This window comes from Caretta caretta, chromosome 28 (assembly GCF_965140235.1).
Source record: "Caretta caretta isolate rCarCar2 chromosome 28, rCarCar1.hap1, whole genome shotgun sequence".
Lineage (NCBI taxonomy): Eukaryota > Metazoa > Chordata > Testudines > Cheloniidae > Caretta > Caretta caretta.
Window position 1 is genome coordinate 308,580 of NC_134233.1, and position 19,680 is coordinate 328,259.

The following is a 19,680-nucleotide window of genomic DNA, read 5'->3' on the forward strand; positions in this document are numbered from 1 at the left end:
CTATACGTATATCTATTCTGCTCGCTTTTCTTCTTCAATAAAGCTTAGTTCGTTTCGTAAGAATTGGCTGTTGCGAGGACTTGGGTGAGGTCCGGACTATTCATTCACCTGGGAGGTGAGAGCGCAGCAGCCGTGTGAGTCAGAATCCGCAAAAAGAACAAGGGGGGCGCGTGGCAGGGGGGGACCAACACATTGATTAAAGCGTGAGCTCTCCCGAGCCACAGCCCGCTTCCCCGGAGAGCTTGTTGGGGACCCTGGGGCATGGCCACTAGGTAGCTCGAGGGGATGGAAAACCACGAGTGTCGATGAAGCCCCCTCGCACTAGGCCCAAGTGTCCTTGGCCCCCGCTCCCGCCTGGAGGCACTCGCAGCAGTTATGCTGAGGATCTGTGTGACGAAGTGGGACTGTTCTTAATGTTTCCTCTGAATAGTGTGGGGGTGCCTCAGTTTCCCCTAGGCAGTTCTTAAGTATCTAGGGGGTGGAGTAAGGGTGTATGATCATTGCAGAGCCCTAGAGGGCATGTGTGTGCAGGAGTCTGGACACAGAGAATGGCCGACACCCTGTTTCCTGGCAACTAATGGCCTGGGCCCTTCCCCCCCTGCAAGGTGAGAGCTGAAGGGTTGGAGAACAAAGGAATCAGGTGACCACCTGGCCCGGGAAAGGAACAAAGCCCAGAGGAGGAGGGGCTGGAGGGGGTTTTCAGTTTGGGGCTGGCTGGGACATGGAGTGAAGTGCAGACGTGGTTGTCTGGCTCACTGCCCCCCAAAATGGACCCAGCTGAGGGGTCCCGTTCTCTGCACCTGCAAGCTCTGTTTTAGACCATGTTCCTGTCGTCTAATAAACCTTCTGTTTTACTGGCTGGCTGAGAGTCACGTCTGACTGCGAAGTTGGGGTGCAGGACCCTCTGGCTTCCCCAGGAGCCCCGCCTGAGCGGACTCGCTGTGGGAAGCGCACGGAGGGGCAGAGGATGCTGAATGCTCCGAGGTCAGACCCAGGAAGGTGGAAGCTGTGTGAGCTGCGTGTCCTGAAGACAGGCTGCTCACAGAAAGGCGACTGCCCCATAGTCCTGACTGGCTTCATGGGGAGCAGTTCCAGAGCATCGCCCAGGGACTCCGTGACAATCTGCAACAATGTGCTGCGGAGTCAGACTGCCTGAAACTAAGGGAGGCCGAACAGGGCAGATATAAAAAAACAATGCTAAATAAAGCAGCTTTATGTATAGTTTAACAAATGATACAGAGAACAAGGGAACTGGATTGCCTGGCTAGATGGATACTTAGGGCAGCTTGCTATTGGATAAGTATGCTGAAGAAAGGATGTATAAAAGCCTGTGTAACTTCCTGCTCTGGGTGCAGGATTTGAGATTTTATTCTCCCTGTACCTTTTTGCAGCTTAAAATAAACTTTTCTGCGTCTCCACCCCGTTGTGATTATTGGGTGACGCACACCGGGTAGCGAACGAACCCCAGCTGTTGTTTAGCCTCTCGGCACTGGGTGCCGGCAACAAGCTTACACTCAAACAAATGTGTTAGTCTCTTTCAAGTGCCACACGCCCCCCCCCGTTCTTTCTGGGAGGGAAGGTGCCCGACCCTTTGGGATCGGCAGAACATTTTCGTTTATAGGAGGAAATAAGATTTACAGAAATTTTCACCGTATTTGACGCGGGTACCTGGCTGCGGGCCTGAGGCTGGATCGCTTTCAGGAAAGCTGTTGTATGCTGGTTTGGTAGATCGGAGTATGGGAAAAATCCACCAGCTTTACGGGGTTTGGCTGCCCCAGTCTTTGCAGTTTATCCTAATTGAGTGACCACAGCTGGCTCCCCACTAGGACCCCGGTCATACACCCCCAAGCCCCTCCTGTCCCCCTTATAGCCCAGCTCCCCCCAACCCCCTCTTCTGCCCCCCCTACAGCCCATCTCCCTCCTGCCCACCCAAGCCCCCCACAGCCCAGCTCCTCCTGCTCCCCACCGACCAGCCCAGCCCTCCTGACCCCCATGGGAACCAGCCAACGACAACAAAAAACCACTTCACTGTGGCCGGCGATTTCTGTATAAAAACCAGAGATGGACAGACAGAGACATAGACAGAATGACAACGGGGGCAGTGTGGGGGGGGAATTCCACATCCCCCCAGGCCGCTGTGCATAAGGCACCGAAAAGGCAGATCCATACCTTTCCCAAGTCCCCAGCAGGGACCTGCAGGCCCTGGGGGGAGAAGGCAAGCAGGGGTGTCAAAGTCCCTCCCCCTGAATGTGCCAAACCCGCCCGCCCCCTCCCCCCTGCTCAGAGCTCCCCTGGGTCACGATCTGCATGCCTGGCGAGGGGGCTGGGTTGTTTCATCGTCTCTTCCTCCTCCTCTTCCTGGGCTCCCTCGTCACCCTTCCTCCCTGTCCAGACCTCGCTCAGACACCCTGTGGGGGGCAGAGAATAGTTAACAGGCCTGGTGCCTCTCCTGGGCTGGAAAGGCAGCTGCCTCTGGGGTGGGGCAGCAGCCAACACAACAGCAGGGGGAAGGGGATGAGGCAGAACAGAAAAATAGCCTGTGTGTTCAGAGAGCCCAGGGCTGGGCTAGCAGGGGGCTGTGGGGCAGGAGTGAGGGGTCCCGGCAGGGCTGGGGGGGCTGGGCTGGCAGGGGCTGCGGGTCAGGAATGAGGGGCCCCGGCAGGGCTGGTGGGGGGGAAGGGCTGGGCTAGCAGGGGCTGCGGGTTGGGAGTGAGGGGCCCCGGCAGAGCTGCGGGGGGCAAGGCTGGGCTAGCAGGGGGCTATGGATCGGGAGTGAGGGGCTCCGGCAGAGCTGGGGGGCCCAGGGCTGGGGTAGCAGGGGGCTGCGGAGCAGGAGTGAAGGGCCCCGGCAGGGCTGGGGAGGGCAAGGCTGGGCTAGCAGGGGGCTATGAGTTGGGAGTGAGGGGCACCGGCAGAGCTGGGGGGCCCAGGGCTGGGCTTGCAGGGGCTGCGGGTCGGGAGTGAGGGGCCCCGGCAGAGCTGGGGGGGTGGTTTACACACCTCTCTCTCCAGCCGCCAGCACGTGCCCTTCGCACAGGAAGGCTCCCAGTGCCGTCTCCTGGTGGTGGAAGTACCAGTCCTCCAGCACGGCCTCGAATTCCTCTAGCATCGTCTCGCACTGCAGGGAGAGGGGACCCGGCCATGGGACGGAAGGTCAGAGGGGCCCAGTAACCCCCCGCCTGCACAGCCCAGAGACCCTGGCCCCTGCGGCCCCCGGGGGGAAACCAGTTGCCTGCGTGTCCCAGAGACGCACCAGGAGAAGGAGACGCCCTCCCGCACCGCAGAACTGGGCCCAGGGCTGATTCACCCGCACTGGGAGCAATCTGGGGCCTGCTGCGGTTTGTTTGCAGCGTTCAATGTGGTCAGTACCCTGTCGGCCCCAAGGGGTGAGAGAGATGGGGGGTGGGGGGAGACGCCCCCCCCAGCCTGGGATGCACCCATGAGAAGCGGCCTTGTGAGGGCTGGTCACCCCCCACTCCGTGATGCTGCACTCCATATGCTTTTATGAAAATATGCTAATGAGTGTGAATATAATGTCGCTGGAATATGCGTCATGCAAAAGGTCCCTTGTGCGGTATCATGAGAAAGCTTGTGAGCTACGGAGTGTGGTCCTTCTGTTTGTGTGAATGCATCACTCTTGTATCTGAAGCTAGAAGCACGAAGTATAACTCCGGGGTCCTACGGTACTGATGCGAAGGGTGGGCCGTTAATGGTGGTTGGGAATCTGGATGGCGCCCGTCGGCCAGGACACTTGGCTGTAGAGGGCTCTGTTTGCGGGCAGGCCTCCCTGTGAGCCAGGCCAGGAAGAACGGAGGCTTGGGGGTCTCACGGGACCTGTCACCATGTCCCCTGGTGCTGGAATCCACCTTAAACCTGGGGCTTTGCCATTGAGATGGGGGGCTGGGGACCCAGAGAGACAAAAGATTCCCGCCCTGTGCCAAAGCTATAGAAGGGGGTGGAGCAGGACAAAGGGGGCCGGTCGTGAGAAATCCCCTAGTGACCACCTGAGCCGGAACAAGGGCTGCACCAGGGGGAAGCTTTGGGCCCAGACGAGGAAGGAGGCCGGTCTGCGAAGAAGCTTATTGGAGCATCTCGGAGGGTGAGGTTTTATCTGTAATCCGTTTCCTACTGTATTAGGCTTAGACGTGCGTGTTTTTGTTTTATTTTGCTTGGTCGCTTACTCTGTTCTGTCTGTTATTACTTGGAAGCACTTAAATCCTACTTTTCATACTTAATAAAATCACTTTTGCTTATCAATTAACCCAGGGTAAGTAATTAATACCTGGGGCAGCAAACAGCTGTGCATCTCTCTCTATCAGTGTTACAGAGGGCCGACAGTTTATGAATTTACTCCATATAAGATTTATACAGAGTAAAACGGATTGATTTGGGGTTTGGGTCCCATTGGGAGCTGGGTGTCTGGGTGCTGGAGACAGGAACACTTCTTAAGCGGTACTCAGTTAAGCCTGCAGCTTTGGGGGCGTGGACCAGACCCGGGGTCCGTGTTTGTAGCAGGCTGGCATGACTGGCTCAACAAGGCAGGGGTCTGGAGTCCCAAACTGGCAGGGAAAACGGGCTCCGAGGTAATTTCAGCACGTCGGGTGACAGTCCCAAGGGCACCTCTGTGGCCAAACCCGTCACACCCCCACCATCGATCCAATAACGGACGTGGCCTCCCCCGGCTTGTCTCACTCGTTTCTCACAGGAATTTGTCTGGCTTCAGCTTCCGGCACTAGTTCTTGTTCTGACGCCGTGTTCTGCCACCCATCCCCAACCCCACACAGGGCAGAGCCCACTGGCTTTTCCCCGCCACCCCCCAACTCATCACCCCCCACACTCGCCTGCTGCTTCAGCTGTGTCACCTCCACGGATGGCTCATCCCAGAGCTCCAGGGGGATCCCCAGATCCACCTTCACCCCCTTGTTCACCAGGTTCTTCAGGGTATTCATCGTCTGGCTCTGACCCTGCAGGGAAAGAAGGGAACCCAGGAGTCCTGGCTGCCAAACTCCTCCCTCTGTTCAAACCCACCAGACCCCACACCCCAATTCCCTCCCAGAGCCAGGGAGAGAACCCAGGAGTCCTGGCTCTTAGCCCCACCCTGCTCTAACCCACCAGCCCCCCCTCCCCGAGTCAGGGAGAGAACCCAGGAGTCCTGGCTCCCAGCCGTACCTTGGCATACCGCAGGCTGCCTGGGCGCTCGGCATGGACGTTGTAATGCAGGAACCGCTCACACACGGTTTCTAGGGCCTCGGCCAGTCGGGTTTCCCTAGGCGGACAGAAGTGGGGCGGTGAGGAGTTGGGGGGCTGGCAGAATCGGGGTCATCACACAGCGCTTTGCTCTGCAAAGCTGAGGTCAGGTTTGAGTTTAAAACCCCACCGCAGCGGGTCTGACTGAAGCCAGAATCGGGGTCCGGGTCTGGGTCCAGATCCCGGCTGGATCGGGGCCCGGATCCCGGCAGGGAGCATCTTTTGCCTGGAGTAAATCGCCCCAAACAAACCAGTTTTGTGGAAAGGGTGAAATTTTCCTGGTTTTGGTCCAAAATAAATAAATAAACAAACGAACCAACCCCCCGAAACGGAACCATTTTGGATGGAAATTTCCGACGTTTGGTTAAAAAAAAAAAAAAAAAGAGAGAGAGATTTGCTTTTGGATGTGGGCAGAAAAAGACAATTCTGGGGTTCGGGTGACAGGGAAACCGGGTTTCTGGGCGTCACGACATGCCACGGGCCCGGGTCTGCCGAGCGCTCGGGGCCCTGGGGGGGGGGTCAATTCACTCTCGGCATCCGGGACCCCAGTCCCCCCCCGCTTACGAGGTGTTGTACTGGATGCGTCTCTTCCGCTTGCCCGAGTCCAGCACCTGCCCCAGCTCCAGCACCTCCTTGGAGCGGCCGCTCTGCGCCAGGGTCTCCTGCAACTCCAGGCTCAGGTACTTGCAGACTGCCGGGGGGGGGGGGGGGGGGGGGGAGTCATCAGCCAGCCGCCTGGCCCGTATGCCCCCCCCCGTCCATGGCCCCATACCCCCCCACTGAGGCTGTCCCCCCATCCCTGGTCCCTATAGCCCCATAGGGACAGCCTGGGCACCTCTCCCACCCACCCCGGACCCAGCCAGGCCCTGTGCCCCCTCCCCTTGCCTGGGCCTTGCAGCCCCTCCCTAGTCCATATAGCCCCATACGGACCATACGGATATCTAGGGAGAGCTCATCTCTGTGCACAAAGCCAGCCTGCTCCTGATTCGCTGGCCAGGCCTGGCCGCTAGTCCCTATAGCCCCATATAGACCGGGCCCTACAGCCCCAGACAGGGCGCGTGGCCCCTTTAAGAGCCCCTCCCCCCAGGTTACCTTCGCAGGGGGTGGGCCGCCTCTCGTCCCCCTCCTGCGCCTCCTGCCCCGCCCCCCGCCCCGGCGCCCCGAGCAGCAGCAGCCCCAGCAGGGGGAGCCACATGGCTGCGCCCCCGCCCTGGGAAGGAAATAGCGGCGCTGGCCCTTTAAGGGGGAGCTGGCACCGAGCATGCGCAGTCAGGGCCTCGCTGGGACGGCCGGCGCATGCGCGTAGACGCAGCCGTCGGGAGGAACGAGGCGCATGCGCAACAGAGGGGGGCGGGGCTGGGAAAAGCACTGTCGCACCGCCAGGTTAAACGAAAGGAGCGGGACTACGCATGCGCATCGTGAGCCAAAGGCGAGGGGAGAAAACTAACGGCGCATGCGTAGTAAAGCGCATGCATAATATAACGTTCCCTCAGCACAATGTTGCGCATGCTCGGTAGAATGAATCCGCGCGCAGTACGCAGGCGCAGTCCCGGCCCTCAGGGACCACGCATGCGCATTGCAGTCTTTCGCCCATCCCGCGCTTGCGCATTGCCCTGCCTAGCCGCCGGTCGGTGTCCCACGCTGGACCCTCCCCTACCCCGGGGCTCGGGTCCTGGCAGGGTTGTAGTGAGGGGCAGGCGGGGCGCGGGCTCGAGGGACGAGCAGCGGCGAGGATCAGGGCGGAGAATCGGGGCGAAGAGGATCAGGGCCCCGCGCTGTGAGCGGGGACCGCGCGGGGTGTCCCAGGGCGAGGGCGAGGGGCGGGCAGTGTGCATCTGCCAGGACCGGGAGGAGGCGGGGCGGGAGCAAGATGGCGGCGGACGAGGAGGAGAGCGGGGAGCGGGAGTGAGAGGTGGGGGGGAGGCCGAGGCCGGGGGGGAGGCCCGTGGGGGCAGGAGCTGGGGGGAGGGGGAGGAGGCCTGGGGGAGAGTCGGGGGGGGCAGGAGCCGGGGGGGGGGAGGCTGAGGCCGGGGGGGGGCAGGAGCCGGGGGGGGAGCTGGGGGGAGGCTGAGGCCGGGGGAGGAGGAGGCCCGGGGGGGTCAGGAGCCGGGGGGAGGGGGAGGAGGAGGAGGCCTGGGGGAGAGTCGGGGGGGGCAGGAGCCGGGGGGGGGAGGCTGAGGCCGGGGGGGGCAGGAGCCGGGGGGAGGGGGAGGCTGAGGCCGGGGGGAGGGGGAGGCAGAGGCCGGGGGGGGGCAGGAGCCGGGGGGAGGGGGAGGCTGAGGCCGGGGGGGGAGCCTGAGGCCGGGGGGGGAGCTGGGGGGAGGCTGAGGCCGGGGGAGGCAGGAGCCGGGGGGAGGGGGAGGCTGAGGCCGGGGGGGGGGAGGCAGGAGCCGGGGGGAGGGGGAGCCTGAGGCCGGGGGGGGAGGCAGGAGCCGGGGGGGGAGCTGGGGGGAGGCTGAGGCCGGGGGAGGCTGAGGCCGGGGGGGGCAGGAGCCGGGGGCCCCTGGCTCGGGGCCTGGCGCTGGGGGTCTCTGCCGGCTCCGGGGGCGAGGGGAGACGCGGCCCCGCCCGGCTCCCCCCCCCCGGTGCCGCCCCCCCCGATGTCTCACCCGCCCCCCCCCAGGTGGCGGCGGGGCCGGGGCGGGAGGATGGCGGAGGAGAAGAAGCCGAAGCTGAGCCACACGCTGCTGCCGGCCGAGTCCATGAAGGTGATGGCGGAGGCCATGGGCATCGCCCAGGTGCCCGAGGAGACCTGCCAGCTGCTGGCCGACGAGGTCAGCTACCGCATCAAGGAGATCGCCCAGGTACGGGGGCCCGCGCCGCCCCCACACCCGTCCTCTGCCCCCGGGGGGGGGGGCTTCACAACACAACCCCCCCTTCCCCGCCCCGGGCGCCAGCCCATCCCGCCACCCGCTCTGGGGGATGCCCTCGCCCTCGCCCTCCCCCCACCCAGCCACTGGCGTAAAGAGAGCACCCGGGGGTGGGCAGGACCCCCCGCCCTCCCTCCCTCGCACACACGCTGTCCGTACCTACGCCCGCCCCCAGGGAAAATCCCCCACGGCGCGGCCCCATCCTGGCCCAAGGAGAACCCCAGCCCCCAAACACTCAATGCCTCCGGCAGACCCTGCCCTCCTCCCCCCCCGCTCTGCTCCCACCCTGGCCTTCCCAGAGTCCCTTGGGGCGAAGAGGGGCCGCCCCCTGATGTGGTAGCCCTGCGCCCCACGTGACGCAGAGACCCCCCCCCATCTCCCCACAGGATGCCCTGAAGTTCATGCACATGGGCAAGCGCCGGAAGCTGACCACGGGGGACGTGGACTATGCCTTGAAACTGAAGAACGTGGAGGTAATGGGGCGCGGGGGGACCCCCTGCTCCAGCCCCTGCTGCTGAGGTGCTGGTGGGGCAGGGACGTTGTGCCCAGGGGCCGGGGTGTAAGCTGGGCCCCGTGGGCTGGTTGGGCTCCATGCTAGGGGGCCCCTTGCTCTAAGGACTGGCTGTCTCTTGCCTTTGGGGGGTGGTTCTGCAGCTCAGGGTGTTTCTGAGTGGGGGCACACGCTTGGGGAGGGTGGACTATGCGGGGGGGCCCCCCAATTCCTAGAGCAGAGGAGCCCATGAGCTTGGGGGGGTCCCTCCCAACGGCCGGCAGCCTGCCGGTTGCTGTGGCGAGACGCGTGTGATGTGTCAGGAGTTAATTTCCGGCACAGATACGTCTGTTCCTGAGTATGGGGCTTGGTGCCTGGAGGCGGCTGGCGATCCCCCCTCTGATGGGCCTGGTGTGTATCGTACCAGGGGCCGTCCCAGTCAGTGCATAAGACCACGGAGCCAGGCCATGCGTAATGTCAGGGGCAGGGTGCGGCCTGAGGGCTTACACAGACACGGGGACTCCGCAGGGGGGACCTCCTGGGCCCCCAGCCAATACCCTGTCCTGGCCTGAAGGCAGAGGAGTGGGCCGAGGTTTCATCCTTCGGCAGGCTGGTCCGTGGCAGCACCGCGAACGCTTCTCCGAGCCGCGTCTCCCTCTCCCCCGCAGCCGCTGTACGGCTTCCACGCCCAGGAGTTCATCCCCTTCCGCTACGCCAGCGGGGGCGGGCGGGAGCTGTACTTCTACGAGGAGAAGGAAGTGGATCTGAGCGACATCATTAACACGCCCCTGCCCCGCGTCCCGCTGGACGTCTGCCTCAAAGGTGGGGGCGCCGCGGGGGGAGGTCTTCGGGGGGGCTGGCGTGCCAAGGAAGGGAAGATGCAGGGCACGAGGGTGGGGGTCCCCTCCGTGCCAGCTCTCACTCCCCTCTCCGCTTCCTTTCAGCTCACTGGCTCAGCATCGAAGGCACCCAGCCCGCCATCCCCGAGAACCCGCCCCCAGGTGAGTCGCGGTCCCAGGCGTCTGGCCGCGGTGCCCCGCTCTGGTTCCCCACAGGGAACCGGACCCTCCTGCTTCTGTTCTGTCTGGGCACTTGACCTGGTCGCTAAGCAACGCGACTGACGAACATTTCTGGGTGATGCCCGCGATGCTCTCCAGAATTCAGGGATTGATCCAACGGGCCGTTCAAAAGTTAGCATGTTCCCAACAGAGAAATGCCCTTGGTGGAGCCCTGTGTCCCGCCCCAGAGGTGGCTGCATCTCAGCGCCAGGCGAGGGGCCCCTGTGTCACCAGCTGCCCCGCCCCAGAGGTGGCTGCATCTCAGCGCCAGGTGCGGGGTCCCTGTGTCACCAGCCGCTCCACCCCAGAGGTGGCTGCATGTCCGTGCCGGGCGAGGGGCCCCTGGGAAACCAGCCACCCTGCCCCAGAGGTGGCTGCATCTCTGCACCGGGTGAGGGGCCCCTGTATGAATAGCCGCACACGTGAGGGGCTGGCTCGTGACCCTGCTCCGCGTCTCTCTCCAGCCCCCAAAGAGCAGCAGAAAGCGGAGGCCACGGAGCCGCTGAAATCCACGAAGCCCGGGCAGGAGGAGAACGGTGCCCTGAAGGGCAAAGGGCAGAGCGCAGCCGCCCCGGATGGCAAAGGTGGGGGGGGGCAGCAGGGCCAGGAGAGGGAGGGGCTCCCAGGGGCCTGGGCGGGGAGCGGAGGCAGGAGGCAGAGCTGTGTTAGCAGGGGAGGGAAGGGTGGGAGCTGGAGGGCGGCTGTTAGTGGGGGAGTGACTCTACCCTGTCTAATGTCCCCTGCTACCCCAGGGAAGGAGAAGGACCCCATGCCGGAGGGGGCGGGGCTAGCGGGGGGCGGGGCTCTGCTCACACTGTGCCCCCCAGGGAAGGAGAAGAAGGCCCCCGAGCTGGAGGGGGCAGGGTTAGCGGGAGGGGGCGGGCCTCTGCTCACACTGTGCCCCCCAGGGAAGGAGAAGAAGGCCCCCGAGCTGGAGGGGGCAGGGTTAGCGGGAGGGGGCGGGCCTCTGCTCACACTGTGCCCCCCAGGGAAGGAGAAGAAGGCCCCCATGCTGGAGGGGGTGGGGCTAGCGGGAGGGGACGGGGCTCTGCTCACACTGTGCCCCCCAGGGAAGGAGAAGAAGGCCCCCCCCCGTGCTGGAGGGGGCAGGGTTAGCGGGAGGAGACGGGGCTCTGCTCACACTGTGCCCCCCAGGGAAGGAGAAGAAGGCCCCCCCCCGTGCTGGAGGGGGCAGGGTTAGCGGGAGGAGACGGGGCTCTGCTCACACTGTGCCCCCCAGGGAAGGAGAAGAAGGCCCCCCCCCGTGCTGGAGGGGGCAGGGTTAGCGGGAGGAGACGGGGCTCTGCTCACACTGTGCCCCCCAGGGAAGGAGAAGAAGGCCCCTGTGCTGGAGGGGGCAGGGTTAGCGGGAGGAGACGGGGCTCTGCTCACACTGTGCCCCCCAGGGAAGGAGAAGAAGGCCCCTGTGCTGGAGGGGGCAGGGTTAGCGGGAGGAGACGGGGCTCTGCTCACACTGTGCCCCCCAGGGAAGGAGAAGAAGGCCCCCCCCCGAGCTGGAGGGGGCAGGGTTAGCGGGAGGGGGCGAGGCTCTGCTCACACTGTGCCCCCCAGGGAAGGAGAAGAAGGCCCCTGTGCTGGAGGGGGCAGGGTTAGCGGGAGGAGACGGGGCTTTGCTCACACTGTGCCCCCCAGGGAAGGAGAAGAAGGCCCCCCCCCGTGCTGGAGGGGGCAGGGTTAGTGGGAGGAGACGGGGCTTTGCTCACACTGTGCCCCCCAGGGAAGGAGAAGAAGGCCCCCGTGCTGGAGGGGGCAGGGCTAGCAGGAGGAGACGGGGCTCTGCTCACACTGTGCCCCCCAGGGAAGGAGAAGAAGGCCCCCGTGCTGGAGGGGGCAGGGTTAGCGGGAGGAGACGGGGCTCTGCTCACACTGTGCCCCCCAGGGAAGGAGAAGAAGGCCCCCGTGCTGGAGGGGGCAGGGTTAGCGGGAGGAGACGGGGCTCTGCTCACACTGTGCCCCCCAGGGAAGGAGAAGAAGGCCCCTGTGCTGGAGGGGGCAGGGTTAGCGGGAGGAGACGGGGCTCTGCTCACACTGTGCCCCCCAGGGAAGGAGAAGAAGGCCCCCGTGCTGGAGGGGGCAGGGTTAGCGGGAGGAGACGGGGCTCTGCTCACACTGTGCCCCCCAGGGAAGGAGAAGAAGGCCCCCGAGCTGGAGGGGGTGGGGCTAGCAGGAGGAGACGGGGCTCTGCTCACACTGTGCCCCCCAGGGAAGGAGAAGAAGGCCCCCGTGCTGGAGGGGGCAGGGCTAGTGGGAGGGGACGGGGCTCTGCTCACACTGTGCCCCCCAGGGAAGGAGAAGAAGGCCCCCCCCCCGTGCTGGAGGGGGCAGGGTTAGCGGGAGGAGACGGGGCTCTGCTCACACTGTGCCCCCCAGGGAAGGAGAAGAAGGCCCCTGTGCTGGAGGGGGCAGGGTTAGCGGGAGGAGACGGGGCTATGCTCACACTGTGCCCCCCAGCGAAGGAGAAGAAGGCCCCCCCCCGTGCTGGAGGGGGCAGGGTTAGCGGGAGGAGACGGGGCTCTGCTCACACTGTGCCCCCCAGGGAAGGAGAAGAAGGCCCCCCCCCGTGCTGGAGGGGGCAGGGTTAGCGGGAGGAGACGGGGCTCTGCTCACACTGTGCCCCCCAGGGAAGGAGAAGAAGGCCCCCGTGCTGGAGGGGGCAGGGTTAGCGGGAGGAGACGGGGCTTTGCTCACACTGTGCCCCCCAGGGAAGGAGAAGAAGGCCCCCCCCCCGTGCTGGAGGGGGCAGGGTTAGCGGGAGGAGACGGGGCTCTGCTCACACTGTGCCCCCCAGGGAAGGAGAAGAAGGCCCCCGTGCTGGAGGGGGCAGGGTTAGCGGGAGGAGACGGGGCTCTGCTCACACTGTGCCCCCCAGGGAAGGAGAAGAAGGCCCCTGTGCTGGAGGGGGCAGGGTTAGCGGGAGGAGACGGGGCTCTGCTCACACTGTGCCCCCCAGGGAAGGAGAAGAAGGCCCCTGTGCTGGAGGGGGCAGGGTTAGCGGGAGGAGACGGGGCTTTGCTCACACTGTGCCCCCCAGGGAAGGAGAAGAAGGCCCCTGTGCTGGAGGGGGCAGGGTTAGCGGGAGGAGACGGGGCTTTGCTCACACTGTGCCCCCCAGGGAAGGAGAAGAAGGCCCCCGTGCTGGAGGGGGCCCCGCTGAAGCTGAAACGGCGAAGCATCCACGAGCTGTCTGTGGAGCAGCAGCTTTATTACAAGGAGATCACGGAGGCCTGCGTGGGGTCCTGCGAGGCCAAGAGAGCCGTGAGTGCCCCCCGCATACTCCCCCCGGGCCTGCGTGTGCCCTTCCCCTGTGCGCACAGGGCCCCTGCCCCAGACCCCCCAGCGCTGACGGGCCACTCTCTCTCTGCCCCACCCCCAGGAGGCCCTGCAGAGCATTGCCACCGACCCCGGACTCTACCAGATGTTACCGCGCTTCAGTACCTTCATCTCCGAAGGGGTAAGGCTGAGCCCCCCGGGTGTGATCCCTGACCCCCGTCTGTCCCCTCTAGGCTGGGGGGGCCTGTGGGGCGCTGGGCTGAGCCCCCCAGGCTGTGACCCCTGGCCCGTGTCTGCCCTGTAGGCTGGGGGGCCCCGTGTGGGGGTGGGCTGAGCTCCCAGGCTGTGACCCCTGACCCATCTGTCCCCTGTAGGCTGGGGGGCCCGGTGTGGGGGTGGGCAAGCCCCCCAGCTCCGTACCCCTGACCAGGTCTCCCCCCAGGTGCGTGTGAACGTGGTGCAGAATAACCTGGCGCTGCTCATCTACTTGATGCGGATGGTGAAGGCGCTGATGGACAACCCCACCCTGTACCTGGAGAAATACGTGAGTGGCCGCCCTGGCTCGGCTCTAAGGGGGGCGGGGCTGGGAGCCAGGACTCCTGGGTTCTCTTCCCTCGGCGAGCCCTGTTGGGCATGGGGAGGGAGGGTCTGGGTCCTGGCCAGGCGGATGGCGGCTAACCCCTATCCCACTGCCCCCCACCCCCCAGCTGCACGAGCTGATCCCAGCAGTGATGACCTGTATCGTGAGCCGGCAGCTCTGCCTGCGGCCGGACGTGGATAATCACTGGGCCCTGCGGGACTTCGCCGCCCGCCTCATCGCCCAGATCTGCAAGAACTTCAGCACCACCACCAACAACATCCAGTCCCGCATCACCAAGACCTTCACCAAGGTGGGGCGGGGCCTGGGGCGGGGCCTAGCACCACCACCACCACCATCCAGTCTTGTATCACCAAGACCTTCACCAAGGTGGGGCGGGGCCTGGGGAGAGGGGCGTGGCTTGGGGAGAGGGGGCGGGGCCTAGCACCACCACCATCCAGTCCTGCATCACCAAGGTGGGGGTGGGGCCTGGGCAGGGGGCGGGGCCTCGTGCCACCAACATCCACGCCTGCATCCCCAGGCCCTTTGGGAAGGGGGGGTGGGGCTTGGAAAGAGGGGGCGGGGCCTGGGGGCGCAGGACTCACCCCGCCTTTGTCCCTGCAGAGCTGGGTGGACGAGAAGACGCCCTGGACCACGCGGTACGGCTCCATCGCGGGGCTGGCCGAGCTGGGCCACGACGTGAGTGAGACCCCGGGCACGCGAGGGGGAGGGGGGCCCTGGGGCCTGTTGGGGGTGGGGGATGGAGCCTGGGGCATGCTGGGAGGCGTGGGGGTAGGGTGGGGGGTGGCCTCCCAGCTGACAGCTCCTCTCCCCAGGTGATCAAGACCCTGATCCTGCCGCGGCTGCAGGTGGAGGGCGAGCGGGTGCGCGGCATCGTGGAGGGGCCGGTTGTCAGCAACATCGATAAGATCGGGGCCGACCACGTCCAGAGTCTGCTGCTGGTGAGTGCTGGGGATGGGGGGCCTGGCCTGCCGCATTTGGGGCTGCAACTTAGCTCCCCTCCTGCTCTCAGCTTCCCTGGGGCCCCTCCTACTTCCTGGGTTGGCTCCTTTCTCTCTGGCCCCGCCCAGTCCTTGAGGCTCCGCCCCTTTCTCCTGGGCCCCTCCCACTCCACATCTCCTTCCCTGCCGCTCTCCCTCGGCCTGCCGGTTCCCGCTCACCTCTGCCCTCTGCCTGCCCCGCAGAAGCACTGCGCCCCGGTGCTGGCCAAGGTCCGCCCGCCGCCCGACAACCAGGACTCGTACAAGGCCGACTACGGCTCCCTGGGCTCCCTGCTCTGCACCCACGTGGTGAAAGCCCGGGCCCAGGCGGCCATGCAGGCCCAGCAGGTCAACCGCACCACCCTCACCATCACGCAGGTACGGGGGCAGCTGGCTCTGGGAGGGGGCGGGCAGCTGGCCGGCTCTGGGGGTGGGTACCTGGCTCTGGGGAGAACGGGCAGCTGCCTGGGGGCTGGAACCGTGAGTCTGGGGGCAGAGGATGTCACTGGGGGGCAGGGAGCTGATTCTGGGGTGGGCATCCAGGTGAAGGGGACAGAGGTCAGTGGGGAGGGACCTAGGAGGGGCAGGTTCCTGAGAGTCTGTGGCGGGGAGGCCCGTGGGTTTGTGGTGGGGCAGAAGGAGGGGGGTTCCCTTGGCCACTGCCAGGGAGAAGGCTGTGGGGCTGAGCCCCGTATTGGGAGGTGGGGGGGTGCTGGGGTGGGTTTGTCTGATTGTGTCTGTCCGTCTCCCCCCGGCAGCCCCGCCCGACGCTGACCCTGTCGCAGGCCCCCCAGGGCCCCCCGCGGGCCCCGAGCATCATCAAAGTGCCCAGCTCCATCACGCTGCCCGTGCAGACCCTGGTGTCCGGCCGCCCCTCCACCCCCACCCAGCCCTCCCCGCCCCCCACCAAGTACATTGTCATGTCCTCCGCCTCCGGCAGCAGCACCTCCCAGCAGGTAGGGGGCTGAGGGGGGCACGACGTCTCTGCTCCAGCGCCATGGCCAGCCGCGGCCCTGCGCCACCCCTGCCTCGGTTTCCCCTCTCCGCAGCCCGGCTCTGCCACTGCAGCCACGCCCCCCAGGCTCCCCGCTGCCGGGGGCTGGCAGGCTCCTGCCCTTAGCCGGGGTGTCAAGCAGGGTCGCCGGGGAGCTGCCTGCCCAGCCTGCGCTGCTCCTCGGCCCCCGCATCCTCCCCTCCAGATCCCCCCTCTTGGAGCTGCCTGGTGTCCCGCCTATCAGGATCAGCCGCCCTGGGGGGGTAGGCTGGCATGGGGGGAGGGGAGGCTCCCCAATGCTGCCATCGGGGTGGATTGGCCTGGGCAGTGTGGGGGAGGGTGGGGCTCCCCCACGCTGCCCTGGGCGGGTCCTGGGGGGCAGGCTGGCGTGGGGGGACCGGTGGGCCTCAGGGACCCCAGCTTCCCCGTGGGCCTGTCCCCCCCGGCAGGGGTGCTTGGGGGGCCGCTGACCCCCGTGCCTGTCGTTCGCAGGTGATCACCTTCAGCAGCAGCCCCCTGGGCACGGCCAGCTCCCCCATCAGCACCACGGCGGCCGGGGTGCAGCCCGTGGTGAAGCTGGTCTCCACGGCCCAGACGGCGCCCAGCGCCACGGTGACGGGCAGCCTGCAGAAGTACATCGTGGTCTCGCTGCCGCCCCCGGGTGAGGGGGGCAAAGCCGGAGGGGCCCCTGGGACCCAGCTCTCCCCCTCAGCCCCACCAGGGCTGGCGCTGCCCGGCCTGGCGCCCCCCATTGGCACCTCCACCATCAAGCAGGAGCCCGGTGACAGCCCCCAAGCCCCGCCCGGCACCCCCAGCCCCTTCGGCAAGGCCAATGGGGCGCAGGGGGGCGTGGCCGGGTCGCCTCAGCCCTCCCAGTGACCTCGCCGGCCCTGCCATGGCTCCGCCCCTTTGGGCAGGGCTGGTGGGGTGGGGCAGAGTCTCAGCAGCTGGCCCCACCCACAGGGACACCCCCGCGGCCATGGTGGCCCCGGGCCTGGAGTCAGTGGTGTGTGGGGGGATCTGACCCCAGCCCCCCTGTGGCATGTGGGGCAGCTGCAGCAGCAGCAAAGGCCAGCGGGGGGCGCAAGAGGCTAACAGAGCAGCACTCACCTGCAGGACCTGGCTGGGGTGGAGTGGGGGGGTGAAAAGGGGGCTGCCCCCCGTGTACATAGCTGTAAATACCGCGGTATAAACCCGTGAACTCCCAATAAACCAGCTCTGCCCTCATCTCTGCTGGCGTCGCCCCCACTCCCACGGGCCCTTTCTCTGCCTCCAGGGAACCCAGGAGTCCTGGCCCCCCTCCCACCCCCCCGCTCGCACGGGCCCTTTCTCTGCCTCCAGGAAACCCAGGAGTCCTGGCCCCCCCACCCCCCTGCTCGCATGGGGCCTTTCTCTCCCTCCAGGGAACCCAGGAGTTCTGCTCTGCCCTCTCCCTCGCAGCCCTGGGGTCGTGGGGCACAGCCAGGTAGTGGCCCAGTGCTGCAGTGGGGCAGGGCTGGGCACACGTGCTCTGCCCCCTCACGCGGATCCGGTGTCGCGGAGCCAGGCAGGGGTCAGTGCCCGTCGCAGGGGAGCTGAGCGCTGGGGCTGAAGGTAGGGGGCTGGGAATGGAGGTGGTTGGGGAGAGCTTCCCCCCAGGCTGCTCAGCCCTGCCCTGCCCCCCAGATCTCCCCTGTTGGGGGTCCCTCTGCCATCACCATGAGGCAGGAGCTTCTCTCCCCTTGGGCAGGGCTGGGTAGCCCCCAAACTCAGCTCACAGGGGCCAGGTCCAGCGGCCCCACTCCTCCCCCCATTGCCCCTGGGGCGGGGCTGCCTGTGGTTCTGGGTGGCATTGGGGGGTTCACCCCTTCTCAGAGAGTCACCCCCAGCCCCTCCACGCTCCGCGTTTTATTGTCCCTGTGGGGGGGCTAGCGCAGAACCCCCGAGCCATCCCGGTTCCAGCAGGCAAAGGAGGGGCTGGGGGGGTACACAGGGACCCCCTCCCCGGTGAAGTCCCCCTGCCAGCTCTCGGAGGTGACCCCGCCTGGGCTGGGGGGCAGTGGGGTCCAGCCAGGGCTCTGGGGCAGGGGGCACACACAGATGCAGGCACGGTGGGCGGGGCGGGGGGCCGCGTGGCCACCCAGGCTGGGCGGTGTGGCTGGACGTGCCCAGGGCTCCTCCATCTCCAGGCCGGGGGGGGTGCCGGCTGGGGGGCGTCGGGAGCTGAGATGGGCCCCCGGGCAGGGTCTTTGGCTGGCCTTCGGGGGGCTGGAGGCCCCCCAAGCTCCTGGCACTGCTGGGGGGCTGCAGGGCCTGGCCGGGGAGGCAGTCGATCTGCTCCCCGCGTCCACTACAGGGGGAGAGAAAGGGAGTGTCAGCCCCCCACCAGCCTCATGTGTCCCCCCCCACCCCAGGGGATTGTGGGAGCCTGTGGCTCAGTGTCCTGTCCCCCCCACAACCCTGGAGGATGCTGGGAGAAGGGGGGTCCCTGCCCTCGAGGATGCTGGGAGAAATGGGGGTCAGGCCGTGGATGACGCTGGGAGAAAGCAGGGTGGGGGGGTTTGCACTCCAGAGGATTCTGAGAGAAGGGGGGTCCCCACCCCGGAAGATTCTGGTGGAAGTGGGGTCCTGCCCCAGAGGATGCTGGGAGAAGGGGGGGTCCCTGCCCCGGAGGATGCTGGGAGAAGGGGGGGTCCCCACCTTAGAGGATTCTGGGAGAAGGGGAGTCCTGCCTCAGAGGATGCTGGGAGAAGGAGGGTTCCCGTGTCAGGGGGTGCTGGGAGAAGGGGGGTCCTGCCCTGGAGGATGCTGGGAGAAGGGGGGCCCTGTCCCCCTGCCCCAGCTCGCTGCACTTGACTCACATTTTGGGGTGAGAAGGCGGAGCAGATGCTGGACAAGGGGTCTCAGGTGCAGCCAGAGCTGGGGGTGGGGGGGAAATGGATCAGACCCACTTGCTCCCCCTGACCTCTTCCACCCCCCTTCAGACCCAGCCCCCCCCCCAGCCCGGTGTCCCCCACTCTCAGACCCAGCCCATATTCCCACCCTTAGTTCACCCCCACCAGGTGTCTTCCCCCCCAACCCAGGATCCCCCCTTGCAGCCTCACTGGCTCCCCCTGCCCCCCACAGCAGCCCCCCTGCCCAGTGTCCCACCATGGGGGTATTTCTTGGGAATGGTCCCAGCTGGGATTGGGCCCGGACGCCAAGGTCCATGCCCTGAGTGCGGGGGGGCTCTGCTGGGGGCTAACTGGCTGGGGGGGTTCCCACTGGCCCCCCGGACTCTCACCAGGCTGGTCGTGTTGAGCCCCACACACCCCATAACCAGCAGCCCCAGGACCGCCAGCATGGCGTCGCCCAAGCGCTGGCAGGAGTCGCAGGGCATGGTGGGCAGCAGCTTCTGTCTTGGGGGGCAGCCCCACGGCTGTGGGGGGTCCCGCTGGGAGGCAGCACCCAGGGCCTGTTACCTCATAGTGGGGCGTGAAGGGGGGGGCTGCAGCCTGGGGGTCCCAGGCAGGGGGACAGCGCAGGGACCCCCACAGGGCAGGGGGCTGGGCCCCTGGAGGGGGGCAGGGATGAAGAATTAGAGGGGGCTGGGGTCATGGGCTGGGGGGGGGCTTAGCCACTCCCCCCTCTATGTCCTGGTGGGGGAGGGGCCTGTTGCAGCCCTGCTTTCCCCCCCCACTTCCTGCCCTACAGTGATGTCATAGAGGACTGAGCTGTGATGTCATGGAGGGCTGGCCCATGGGGAGCGAGGCGATTGGCTGCAGGGTGGGCCTGGCCTTGCCCCACTCTCTGGTTCGGGGAGGGGGGGAGCAGGGAGGGTCCTTCTGCTTGGGGCTGCGACCCCCCCCCCCAGAGAGGGGCTGGGGGGGTGCAGGAAAGAGCTGTGGGGCTCACCCCACACCCTCCTCGTGCACTCACACGCCATCCGGCTGGCTCGCACGAGCTGGGGTGCCGGGCTGGTGGCAGGGAAGGGATCCCCCCCCCAGCTTAGTAACCTGTGGGGCAGGGCATCTGCTAGATCCTCTGGGCCCATCTCACCCCCCCCAGCCTGGCCGGGTCCCAGGCCCCTGGGGGCCCCGCGGTCTCTGCCCGTGGCCACACCAGAGCTCCCGGGGGGCTGCCGTGGGTTTGTCTGACCCAAGGGGTTCCGGTCCCTGGACTGAATTCACCCCC

The 19,680-nt window shown here is 66.4% G+C and overlaps 2 protein-coding genes across 3 annotated transcripts; one reads left to right on the plus strand and one right to left on the minus strand.

Moving 5' to 3' along the window:
• Positions 1 to 2,029: 2,029 nt before the first annotated feature.
• Positions 2,030 to 6,496, minus strand: CNPY4 (canopy FGF signaling regulator 4). The gene is made up of 6 exons (XM_048835060.2): positions 6,340 to 6,496; positions 5,812 to 5,938; positions 5,170 to 5,266; positions 4,842 to 4,964; positions 3,001 to 3,118; positions 2,030 to 2,408 (listed from the first exon to the last, which is right to left on the minus strand). Exons 1-6 carry the CDS (start codon positions 6,440 to 6,442, stop codon positions 2,281 to 2,283), a joined length of 696 nt encoding a protein of 231 aa, XP_048691017.2. The 5' UTR covers positions 6,443 to 6,496; the 3' UTR covers positions 2,030 to 2,280.
• Positions 6,497 to 7,116: 620 nt separating this feature from the next.
• TAF6 (TATA-box binding protein associated factor 6) lies at positions 7,117 to 16,755 on the plus strand. Of its 2 annotated transcripts, XM_048835034.2 has the most exons (15): positions 7,118 to 7,159; positions 7,871 to 8,051; positions 8,504 to 8,590; positions 9,276 to 9,429; positions 9,552 to 9,608; positions 10,130 to 10,249; positions 12,799 to 12,941; positions 13,060 to 13,137; positions 13,399 to 13,500; positions 13,664 to 13,846; positions 14,158 to 14,232; positions 14,370 to 14,495; positions 14,739 to 14,912; positions 15,293 to 15,490; positions 16,021 to 16,755. In XM_048835034.2, the coding sequence occupies exons 2-15, from the start codon at positions 7,896 to 7,898 to the stop codon at positions 16,405 to 16,407; spliced, it is 2,040 nt and encodes a 679-aa protein (XP_048690991.1). In that variant the 5' UTR covers positions 7,118 to 7,159; positions 7,871 to 7,895; the 3' UTR covers positions 16,408 to 16,755. The 2 variants fall into 2 exon arrangements, with proteins under 2 accessions (XP_074980187.1, XP_048690991.1); XM_075124086.1 differs by lacking the exon at positions 15,293 to 15,490 and having other exon boundaries at positions 7,117 to 7,159.
• The last annotated feature ends 2,925 nt before the right edge of the window (positions 16,756 to 19,680 follow it).